Source organism: Notechis scutatus, chromosome 1 (assembly GCF_049901735.1).
Source record: "Notechis scutatus isolate UNSWTSFEM ecotype Mainland chromosome 1, rNotScu1.2, whole genome shotgun sequence".
NCBI lineage: Eukaryota > Metazoa > Chordata > Lepidosauria > Squamata > Elapidae > Notechis > Notechis scutatus.
Window position 1 is genome coordinate 68,650,312 of NC_142009.1, and position 12,227 is coordinate 68,662,538.

Genomic DNA, 12,227 nt, shown 5'->3' on the forward strand with positions numbered 1-12,227 from the left:
ACATTTAAAATATGGGTTTCAACTACCTGTTCAGCTGGCAAACCCAGAGGTTCCACAGATGCTAGCAAGGATTTCACGTTTAGAGACAATTCCCATACACATGTATGTGAGGAGAGCATTAAAAACATTTTTTTTACCTGCTGTAACTTCTTATTCTAAAAGCAGTAGAAGATAATGCACCTATAGAAATCTTCCATTTAAGATTTGGAAACCCAAGACAACATCTCATATAACCAGGGACCTCTCTGTATTGTTTTTTACTATTGTATTTAAAGTTTTTAATAAAAGCTACGTTTAAAAAATAACCAGCTTCTTCAAAAATGCAAATATATATGCTATAGTCTAAACTGAAAAAAAAAGATCAAGTTAGCAATTTGAATTTTAATGGATTTAAACTGACTAACTTCAACAGAGAGAGAAAAATGCAGGCAGCAGATGTGTGATTTCTGTGAATTCCAGCACAACAAGCATACATGATCCAAAAAATCCAAGTCATGTAAAGTCCTTTACTTTTGACCTGGCATATTGGTCACACAGTGGATTTTTAAAGGACAAAGATGGCAAGCTTGTTTCATCTGGACCAAACAGCAGATATGCTGGGCAGGTAAAAAGTACCTTAGTATTTTCCATTGAGAAAAAAAAATTATTCCACCATCAGTTGTAATGACAAAAATAGATTGTACAGACTAGCCAATAGGTAAGCCTGACAATCCACATGCCCAGTCACAGCAAAGTTTTAGTGCAAAAGTAAATGATTGCAGTTATTTTTATACTTCATGATTTAATCAAAAATCCTCTCCCTCTCTAACCATGAGAAGGAAATTTAAATTTAATTCAGCTCAAACTGGTTTAAGTAAATTTTTCAGATTAGGGATGTGGAAGCAGATGGATTTTGGTTCTTCAACGCTTCCTACCATTTTCGTATCAGAGCTTCCTAAGGCTGAGTTTTCCCAACAGCTGTAGAAACTGAGAAATGGAAGTGTAGCATCCAATTTCAAATTTGTCGTTTCATAGACGAGTTCCTCCTTGGTTGACGGGAGAGGTAAACCAGCCAATTCTAGGAACAACACAATAGGTGGGTATTAGATTGCAGTCTAAATTGAATAAAAATATGAGCTTCCCAGTTTAAGTCTTGTTAACATTCATTTCTTGGACCGCCACTTTTAACATGTTTAAAAACCTCACCACCTAGAGCATAGCCATGCAATTTAGTCATTAATGTGGAAGTTTGAGGATAATTGAGATCCTTCATACAACAAGACCAGCTGCCATTATTCTCTCATCTGCTTCTTATCTGAATAAAAATGTGATGGGTGATGTAAACTTTGTATTTCATTATTCATTTATCTTTTCCTTAGCCGGTGCTATTAATGCTATCAGAGTTAAAGGGGTGAGACTGTCTTAATGATGGCTCTGGAGGCATTTTTGGAAAACCCATCCAGAACCCCAGTGGGACCTGAAAGCTAATATCGGGGACAGTGTGGGGGGGGGGGGAGAAAGGCAACCACATCTCCCCTCAAGAAGTTACCTTTGTTTGGGTATGCTAGAATTTCCTTTACTGGATGTATTTTTCTTGAAAGTCTGATCAGACATTTGTAAGTATCACCAGATCAAGATATAACATCACTATCATTTGTGCAGTTAAATCTGATAAAACTGTTCTATCATTATAGAGGGACATTTTTCATGACCTTGGTGAGGGAATTCTGGACAATGCTTGGCAAGGTTACAATGCCACTCTTCTGGCTTATGGTCAGACCGGCTCAGGGAAGAGCTACTCAATGATAGGCCATGGTGCAAACAGAGGCATAATTCCAGTCATGTGTGAAGAACTGTTTAAAACGATTCAAAATCAAGACACAAACAAACAATATCAGGTATGTTCAAAAGTTCAGGCATTGCAACATAGCTGACTATGACCCATTTACAAAAATATACGTATATTGAGATGCTGGTTTATTTTTATCATAAATGGACATGATATCCCAAGGTATTGAGATATTGCACCACTGGAAGATCTGAAGGAATTGGATGGAAACAATTTATCACAGGAAAAATCTATATAATTGCTAATATTGATGACAATCAGACTAAGATATAAACACATAGTCAGAAATAAGATTTTTGAGGGACAAAGAACATTATTGTGAAAATTGTATACATAAAAATATTTCAGGTCATCCCCATTAATTTCTATTGTATCAATAAGGGTTCATCTCTTTTTTAAGAAAAAGTATCTTCCATTTGAAGAGGAAATTATAGGTAATTTGACTCCCCCTGCCCTTTTACTATACATTCATAATAAAAAATAAAAATTATGTGGTGACAGTCTTTGGATGACGTGTGTGTGTGTGTGTGTGTGTAGATAGTATGTTGGTATGTTTTAAATCTTAAATTTAAACAGCTACTTTCCGAACAAGAGGGAACTTGGATAAAATACAACTACAGAATACAAGCTAGGTGTATACAATAATGCAGAACTCTATAGAATATACAGTTGCATTTTTCTAACTCTAATTAAATACTTAATAATGGAACTAATAATTTATCTTGTGGTATCTTCCATTTTCCCTTTTATAGATTACATTTAGTATGCTGGAAATTTACAATGAACAGGTAATTGTATTCAGATGACATTTAGCCTTTTTTCTTTTTGTGATATATTTTAATATGGGAGGTAACATTTGTAGACACTTAAGAATCTGAGTTTTCCTCAGAGGATCTTTATAACAATTCAGAAACAGGATTGATGCTTATACCAAAGTTACTGGTCTCACAACTCATCTCAATCCGCAATGGCAGTACAAAAAAATCTCAGCACAAAAAAATCTGAAAATCTAGGCAATTCTGTAGTTGTCTGGGAATATAATTTTCATAAGAGCTAGTTAATATGATCATAAACTGGGGAAATGATTTTTAAAAATTCCTAGCAAGCCCCTTCTTCCAGCAGTTCCTCAATAAAGGATAGCCTATGCAGGTTAATTCCCTTCAGATTGTACAATAATAAAAGGAAGGTACTCTTAATAACATAGAGTTGAGTAAGTCTTGTGCCAATCCTGAGACACTAGCATAGCTAAGTATCTTCTAGGCAATCTTTAACACAAGGAAGGTTTTATGAGAAATTCCCTTACAAATGAAGTCTTCCCTACAGATTGTGAAAAGGGTTTATTGGGAAAGAGGAGAGAGGAAACACGAAGGAAAGAAGCTCTCATAAAATTTCAACTCTATGCAGCAAGCCTAATTAGTTACTTACTAGGTTACTGAATATGAATATGCGGATACATTTCAACATATGTTCACCAGGAAAAATATTATTTGGAGATTCCATTTGGATGGTCTCAAGCGAACTCTTCTTCCCCGGTCTGTGCATGCATTTGTAAGTTGACAGAATGTGGGGGCTTCTCTAAGTGAAAGTCAATTTTATTTGGGAAATGTTATACTTTCCTTTGCACAGTCAAGAACAATGCTTGATCTAAGTGCTGGTTTTAGCCAGCAACTCAGAAATGGTCTAGAGCAGTGGTCCCCAACCACCGGGCCCCGGACCGGTACCGGTTCGTGGATCATTTTGTACCGGGCGCCGCCATCTTGTTTCGACGGCGCTTGAGAAAGTGCTTACGGGTGAGCTTGTCGGTCGTCGATTGGAAAGCGGCGTTTGGGTGCTGAAGAAATCTTCGCACCTTAGTTTCGTCAAAGGGGGGGGGAGGCTTCGAACGAAGAGCCGTCCCGATGGCGGTGGAGTCTCGCGTTACTCAGGAGGAGATTAAGAAAGAGCCCGAAAAGCCCATCGACCGCGAGAAGGTACAAAGGAGGAGTTGAAGGTGGCGGGGAGAAGCGGGGGATGGCTGGCTGGCCGGTCGCTCATCTCGCCTTGCCTTGGTCATGAGTGCTGATGCCGGTACCGGTCTGTGGATCGGTCCGTGGATTGTACCGGTCCATGGTACAAAAAAGGTTGGGGACCACTGGTCTAGAGGTTAATACACCATCCTACTGATTCTTGGTTGAATTATCAAGGAGCAGCCTGGTTTATAAGTGTACACTGTGAAAGGTTCTCTGGGCAGCTACTGTACACAAATCAAATCAAATATAAAATATTGAGTATAAGAGAAAACTGTTAACATATTACATTCTACAGACATGATATTCTTCCGATTAAAATCGGAATTCCGATTTTTTTGGGATTCGCACCCCTTTCCCCCCTTCTTCTCCTCCTTCCCCTCCCTCGGAGGCCCGAGTCAGGAGTTGCTACCGCTGGCGCGGCTCTGCGTGGCTCCAGTCCGCGTTGCCTCAGGAAGGGAAAGGCAAAAAGGAAGAGCCGTGGCGGCGCTTTGCAACGGCAGCAGCGGCTCCTGGTTTTGCCTTTCCCTTCCCGAGGCAACGCGGGACTGGAGCCGCGCGGAGCGCGCCGGTAGCAACTCCTGACAGCCCCAGCCGGATACCTGAGCGGAGCCGGGGCGGGCGGTGCGAGCGGAGCCCGGGCGGGCGGGCGGTGCAAGCAGAGCCCGGGCGGGCAGGCGGGGCGAGCGGAGCCCGGGTGGGCGGGCGGCGGTGCGAGCGGAGGCCGCTGAGCGGCAGGAAAAGGGAGCTGGGCAGCGATTTCTTGGCGCGCGGTGGGGGGAGGTCTCTTTTGGCCGGCCCCGATTTTTTTTTCAGAGGGGAATATCATGCCTGATTCTAGTCAAGGCAGCCTTTAACAATTCAAGGATCAACATGTTGGAGATAGAGGATTAAAACACAAAACTGAACATGCCAAATAGGGGCAGAGAGAGGAGAACTGACTCTAAATCATCTTCAACTTTCTTTCTTCAAGTGTTACTATATTAGAGTCCCTTGTATGTAATTAAAATAATTTTCGTTGGTATATGAACCAAACCATCTGAACCATTGCTGCCGGTCATTTATTTTGCAAGTTTAAAACAACATAAATATTAGAGAACGCTCACAATATGATCCAAATATCTTTAGGCAGTCTTAGAATTTTCACAGGGAGAATCAAAGAGGGTTGGAATTCCAACATATCTGAAAGATACCAGGTTGGGAATGCTGCTTGAACGTTGCTGCACAGTCATGTGCACCCAACAGAAGGAAATATATGGGCCTTATAACCATTGAAAATGTTAAGACACGTTTTACATTTCTCTGTAATTTCATTCAATCAACCGTGTTCTCTTACAAATAGGGTTTTAAATTTTAAGCATTCGCCTCTCCACTGAAATGACAGCTGATCTTTGTCCCGTTTTAAAATAAACTTTATCTGCCCTTCCAGGTAATAGATTTGCTGTCTAAAACAAAAAAGTATGGTGGACTCAAAGTTAGAGAAGACCAGCAGCAAGGCTTCTATGTGGATGGTTTAAAACTGGTGCCTTGTGACAGTTATGCTCAAATTGAGAGACTCATGGAGCAAGGCACAAAAATAAGGACCACAGCTTCAACCAGCATGAATACCACCAGCAGCAGGTCTCATATGGTCATCACCATTCATTTTAAACAGGTACAGGGAAGCCACAGTTGCAGACAATAGCCAAATATGGCACACATACCAGTGGTAGGATTCAATTTTTTTTTTTTTAACTACTGGTTCTGTGGGCATGGCTTGGTGGGCGTGGTGTGGCTTGGTGGGTGTGGCAGGGGAAGGATACTGTAAAACTCCATTCCCTCCAAACCCCACTAACCTGCTTTCCAGCTCTGTTCTCCTGTGCAGGGCAACCAAAGAAGACCCAGCCGATCAGCTGGGACTTGGGAAGCAGAGAATAGATGGGAGCGGGGCCAGTCAGAGGTGGCATTTGCCGGTTCTCCAAACTATTCAAAATTTCTGCTACCGGTTCTCCAGAACGGGTCAGAACCTGCTGAATAAACCACCTCTGACGCATACGCAACAAATTAGGCTCTTACTGCTCTTACTAGGGTCTTACTGTGGAGTTTCTGATTCCAGATAATTACAGCTATTTTGAGAAAATGTTTGCCTGTTCCATGAAAAATGTATGTATTTTCAAAGACTGTTTTCTTAACCCATGGACATTTGACCTATAGTATGGATTTATGTATGTCTTATGTTAAATTTAAAAGTGGTGTCTGAATGGTAAGTTGAGCCGCATAAGCTGACTTCTAAAACCTGAATCCAAATTAATGACGTACTATTACTATGTTTACATAATAGTGGTTGGGTTTCCACAACATGATGAATGTCATTATTTGTTGTATGTGTGATCTTATTTTTGTTTATATTTAATATTTGATAATATCAGCCTGTTGTATATTTTGATGAATATACTGAGTACAGCAACGTCTCTTACACCAATATCAATAAGAGAATGAAAACTTGAGGCATTTCTGAAATACCTGCCCACTTCAACTCTGCCCACTTCCTTTCTAAATATTATTTCCTGCAGATTTTTCTGAAAGATGAAATCACAAAACAGTCCATTATCAATTTAGTGGACTTGGCAGGGAGTGAAAGGCAAAAGTCCCCCGGATCAGAAGGCGACAGACTAAAAGAAGGAACACGTGTAAATCTGAGTTTAACCACCTTGGGAAATGTCATCAGGTACAAAACCTATGTAGTAATCTGACCTATGTATTGGCTCTTCCTCACAGTTGCATTAACATTAATTGTTCCAGTAAAAAGTATGCTGACATAATCTTTGCTGCCTTGCTACTGTGCCCCTCTCACAGTACAAGCGACTGGTGATGTCCAGTTTTAATGCAAAACAACTTAAGGGTTGCAATCATTGGATTCCCTGGCTGCATTATTGTTGCCCATCCAGAATCACCTTCTGGTGGGAAAAGTAACCAACAATCACTGTCAGCCTGTGGCAGCCTGGGCTCAGATTACAGGTGGCATAGCCTTAGCCACTTTTTAAATTACCTAAATCGGGGGTGTCAAACTCACATCACAGCGGCATCACGTGATGTATCGGGACTTTTTTCCTCTTCGCTAAACCGGGCGTGATGCATCCAGCCCACTGGCCAGGAGTTTGACAGCCCTGACCTAAATGATAAGTCACCAGCAGCGTCATTCCTCTGTGCAACTTGCCACTTATCACTCAGGCTATGGATCTAGTGTTCTTTTTGAAAAACTTACTTCAATGTATGTTTTGTTTTGTATTCTTTTTTAATACACGCATAGAGCAGGGTGTCCAACCTTGGCAACTTTAAGACTTGTGGACTTCAACTCCCAGAATTCCTCAGCCAGCAAAGCTGGCTGAGGAATTCTGGGAGTTGAAGTCCACAAGTCTTAAAGTTGCCAAGGTTGGACACCCCTGGCATAGAGGGGCAGACTGCATCAGCCAACAGGGATTGGGCACATCCCAGGCTCTGATCATGTCTCGCCACAAGGCCTTGCGCATCATTCGAAGAGTCAGAGTTGTGTTGGGAGAAGAGGAAAAATGTCACTTCAGAATTGAACAAATATGCACTTAAATTGCATCCATGGTGGGCTGGAAACAGTGGTGGGATTCAAATTGTTTTACCACCCGTTCGGTGGGCAGGGCTTGGTGGGCATGCTTTGCCTAACACCGGCACACAGCTTTCCCAACAGCTGAGACCTGCAGCGCCAATCAGCTTAGAGCAGTGATCCCCAACCTTTTTTACGCCGCGGCCCGGTATTCCCAACCTTTTTTATGGCGCGGCCCAGTACCGACATCAGCTGGGTGCCGCCATCTTGTTTTGATGAAAGTGCTTCCGTGAGCTCACCGGAAGCACTTTTCATCAAAACAAGATGGTGGCGCCAATGCTCGGTGAGCTTTTCCGGGTAGAAATGGCTTTCACCCAGAAAAGCTCATCGAGCTAGCGCCGCCATCTTGTTTTGATGAAAAGTGCTTCCGGTGAGCTTTCTACCCGGAAAAGCTCACCGGAAGCACTTTTTCATCAAAACAAGATGGCGGCGCCAGCAAACCAGCGGCCTGGTAGGACTTGTTCCACGGACCGGTACCGGTCCACGGACCGGTGGTTGGGGACCCCTGGCTTAGAGGATAAAGAAGAAAAAAGCGCAGGGTAGGAGGACCGGATCCTGTGCTTTTCTCTTCTTTTTCCTCTCAGCTGATTGTCAGTTTTTTTTCCTCCTCTCAGCTGATCTTTTTTTTTTTTTTTAAACTACCGGTTCTGCTGAAACAATAGCATACCACCACTGGCTGGAGAGGTCTTAAAAGTGACATCATCAGGTTATCTCCTCTAAAAATGGTTAATATTTCCTGCGATTAACAGATGTGAGGATGAAACCCATGTCTCGAACATTACAATACAGAAGTATAATTTTACCTCTTAATTGATAATATAATAATATTAATGTGCTACTATTAACATACCAATACTAATCTAGATTTTGAAAGTTCAGGTAGTCTTTTAGAAAACTTCACTTCCCAAACAGCAGGTTACTATTACTTTAATCCTTATTTCACCAATACAATTCAAGAACATACTATCATAATACTCCTCTGAGGTAACTTCTGAATTTTTACTCTTTTTTTTAGTTAATTACAACAATCTTTTTAACTTAATTATTAAAACTATTAACAGGCTTGTTAGGCTTTTCTGTATAGAGCATTTGCTCTCACCTGCCTTGTGATGAAGATGCTGTTTCGTAAATGAAGTTACCTTAGAAACGTTCTGTTCTGTTTAGCTTTTGGTGTTTTCTGTTGCCTAACCTCATTGGAGGGCCAGGGGTGGGGGAGTCCAGACATTGTCCTCTCCCATCTGTAAACCTTCTGCTGATGCTTCTTTTTCTATCTATTGGGGTGGGGGTGGGGGAATCTCTAAAGTAGAGGTGTCCAACCTTGGCAACTTTAAGACTTCAACTCCCAGAATTCCATGCTGGCTGGGGAATTCTGGGAGTTGAAGTCCCCAAGGCTTAAAATTGCCAAGGTTGGACACCCCCTGCTGTAAAGGATAAGCTAAAATCAGAGTATAATATTTTTCAATCAGATAATGCCTCACTACTCATGTGCTCACTGAATGTCATTGGGTACTGTACAAAAACGCTTGGTCTGGCCTATGTCCCCTTGATCTTCAATTGCATTATGTTTCAACAAAAGAACTCTGAATGGCATTTCCCATCTTCCATCTTCCTTTTAGTGCTCTGGCTGAAGCTGCCACGGGAAAGAAAGTGTTGCATGTCCCATATAGAGATTCAGTTCTCACCAAACTTTTGCAATCTGCATTGGGAGGAAACAGTAGAACTATAATGGTAATATGTTATTCCACATACCCTGTCCTGTGGAGGTTGAAAATTGTGTGTATGGAGTGTGGGGGGCATCTACTTTCTTCCCATCTCAATGTTTGTTTCCTGCTGATTCCATGAAGGCATCCACCTGGTTTTCTTTAAATGACAGTGCAGAAATGGCTAGCATTGCTGCCTTTGGGAATTTTGTTGCTTTACTTCCCAATCATGCCATTTCCTACTGGTACTAGCCAAAATTGACTATCATGAATTCTCCAAACTTATGTTTATATACATTTTCTGCTTCCTAAAATAGCTCATTAAAATATAATATCAGACACAGAGGTGAAGAGGAGAAACTGCTTCCTTCTGTCAACTAGGGTTGTAAAACCCTACTGCAATAATCCTGAAGGGTTACTTTTCCCTCTCAGTAAATTATTATTTATTGTATACCACCTTTCTTATTTTTACAAATAACTCAAGGCGGTTAATATATCCACTACTACACCTTCCTCCTATTTTCCCCACAATATACATGATATATTGTAACAAGCTCCTCTGTATGCTTGCGTGTGTTTATAACTGGTTAGATTTGATATCCATAACCCAAAGGCCATACAAGGCAAAACCAAATCAAAACTTATATTAATATTTTGTGATTAAAAGTAATTGCCCGTAAAATAAGACACACTTGTAAAAGTAATCCCCTCACCACTGAATGAAAACCCAAAGCATTATCTAATACCCAAGTTTACAAATGCAAGAAAAAAAGGAGCTATTTGTGCTCCAAAAGCGTCATGGTATAAGATAGTGGTATCACACAAAAACATATATGCACAATGGTCTCACACAAAAAGGAATATACAACTGCAAGGCATTCTATTTGGACTTCTACCAATCTTTTATGCTTTTCTCAGAAGTAGAAATATAAAAGCCCATGCACCTGGAAACAAAGCCAAAGCTAAAACTGTAACAGAATAAAATGCCAAAACTCCTGAAGGAGTTATCAAGGTACTCCAGCCAACCCTACCTTATTTAATATTTCAGCTGCTTCTTAGGGCTTTCTTCAGAGACTGATTGCCAATCAACAAAATGCATAAACAAATTCACATTTACCCTGTAGTAATTCCCATTGAATCCGTACTTCCAATGCTCACATAAGTAGGCACCATTTATTGCTATGCTGGGGTGGATCTGTTTAAACCAGTTTACTCTTTCTAAGATGAGGCTGTGTGGACGTGATTCTTGAAATACAGAACTGGTAAACAAGCCAAGAGAGACTTTTGCGTTGAGCTGCAAATACAGTGAAGTACTGTTCCAATGAAATGCATGGCTGCTTACTTTAGAGAAGTCCCATTAGTTCAGTAATTCTTACTCCCAGATAGCTTTGGGAAAATCAGTCAGCATGCTGGCCTCTCTCTCTCTCTCTCTCTCTTCTCCTTCCTCTCCAGGTGTTGCAGATGAATCTCTCTAGTCAGGGAGATTTCCCACCACCTGCAGCTCCTAATTTTGTGTGTGTGTGTGTGTGTGTGTGTGTGTGTACTCATTTGGGTGAAGAGACTCTCTGGTTAGAAGAGGTTGTCTACTAGCTTACAGTGCAGAATTCTTTTTGAAGCTTCTCCCCCCAGCTCAGTTTTAGCCACTTTGCATTAACATTGTGCAAAGCAAATGTGCATTTGTTAGCTTTCAAATCATATGAGCTACTACTAAGTGAATGTCTATCCCATATCACAAGGGTACAGTAATTTCAAAGGGAAGGGATTTTTCTTTTAGGTGGATTGGTGTGCTTCCCATCAGCACCCAAATAAAACATACTGTTTTGTTCTCTTCATAAGAAATGTCTTTAATGTTTCTAATGCTAAAATAGTGTGCCCTTTGAGATGCTGGGCTCAGGTTCAAGTTACCACTCAGCCACGGAACTCCCTGGATGACTTTGGACCAATTAGTCGTTCTTAGCCAAAGTTTCTTTACAAGATGGTTGTCGCTGAGAGAAAGTTAGGAGAGATCCTTACGTCAGCAGTCGTAAACTCTCAGATTATATGGGCATTAAAGGCAAAAAATATATATATCAATAGTTCAAAAGGAGCCCTCAGAAAGGCTGGAAAAAGTGAAGAATAAAGGTAAGGTGTTAGCATTGTCCAAGATTCAGCCTTTGATGAGAATATGTCATCTCACCTAGCACCCATAGCAATTAGGAGGACATTGTAGTCATCTCTTTGATCCCATCTATCCTCCTAATCCAGGGTGTCAAACTGGTGGCCCACGTGCTGAATGTGTCATGCACAGGCCACACCCACCCCAGCTCTGTGAAGGGAAAAAAAAGTTGTGATACATCACGTGACGCAGCGAGTTTGACACCCATGTCCTAATCCTTGACGGTCCCTCCTGTTTCCTTCAAACTTGCCAAGCATTTTGTTCCTATTCAATCATCCACTCACAATCACCTGACTGAAATACAGGTAGTCCTCAACTTAGGGCCACAACTGAGCCCAAAATTTCTGTTGCTAGGTGTTAAGTGAGTTTTGCCATATTTTTTTACCTTAATGACCTTTCTTGCCACAGTTGTTACTGCAGTTGTTGAGTTAGTAACATGGTTGTGAAGTGAATCTGGCTTCCCCATTGATTTTGCTTGTCGGAAGGCCGCAAAAGGTGATCAGATGGCCCCGGGACACTGCAACCGTCATACATATGAGTTAGTTGCTAAGCATCTGAATTTTGATTGAAATGACCAAAGATGATTTATGACTATGTTTTGCAACATTTATGACATAGTCATAAATCACTTTTTCAGTGCCTTATAACTTTGAACAGTCACTAATTGAACAGTTGTGAGCCGAGGACTATCCGTATGCAGGTTTCTGATCAACGGAGCAATCATAATTTAGTTCATCTAAGACTAATTGTTTAATTCTTCATAGATTTTTATCTACTCTTGAGGTGGGGAAATTGTGAATGTTAAAGTCCACAAGTCTTAAAGTTGCCATATTTGGACACGCCCAAACTAGAATATGCATACAGTTGTGGGCAAGGTATAGATGAGATGAGATGAGATGAGATGAGATGAGATGAGACGAGA

The 12,227-nt window shown here is 41.1% G+C and overlaps 1 protein-coding gene across 1 annotated transcript in view; it reads left to right on the forward strand.

Moving 5' to 3' along the window:
• The window catches only part of LOC113413264 (kinesin-like protein KIF28), a 38,857-nt gene that overhangs the window by 731 nt on the left and 25,899 nt on the right, over positions 1-12,227 (forward strand). Inside the window, exons 2-7 of the mRNA XM_087967013.1 lie at positions 413-604; positions 1,674-1,877; positions 2,581-2,616; positions 5,264-5,488; positions 6,387-6,541; positions 9,067-9,178. Coding sequence (XP_087823139.1) covers positions 413-604; positions 1,674-1,877; positions 2,581-2,616; positions 5,264-5,488; positions 6,387-6,541; positions 9,067-9,178 — 924 coding nt within the window. The remainder of the gene's footprint in view (positions 1-412; positions 605-1,673; positions 1,878-2,580; positions 2,617-5,263; positions 5,489-6,386; positions 6,542-9,066; positions 9,179-12,227) is intronic.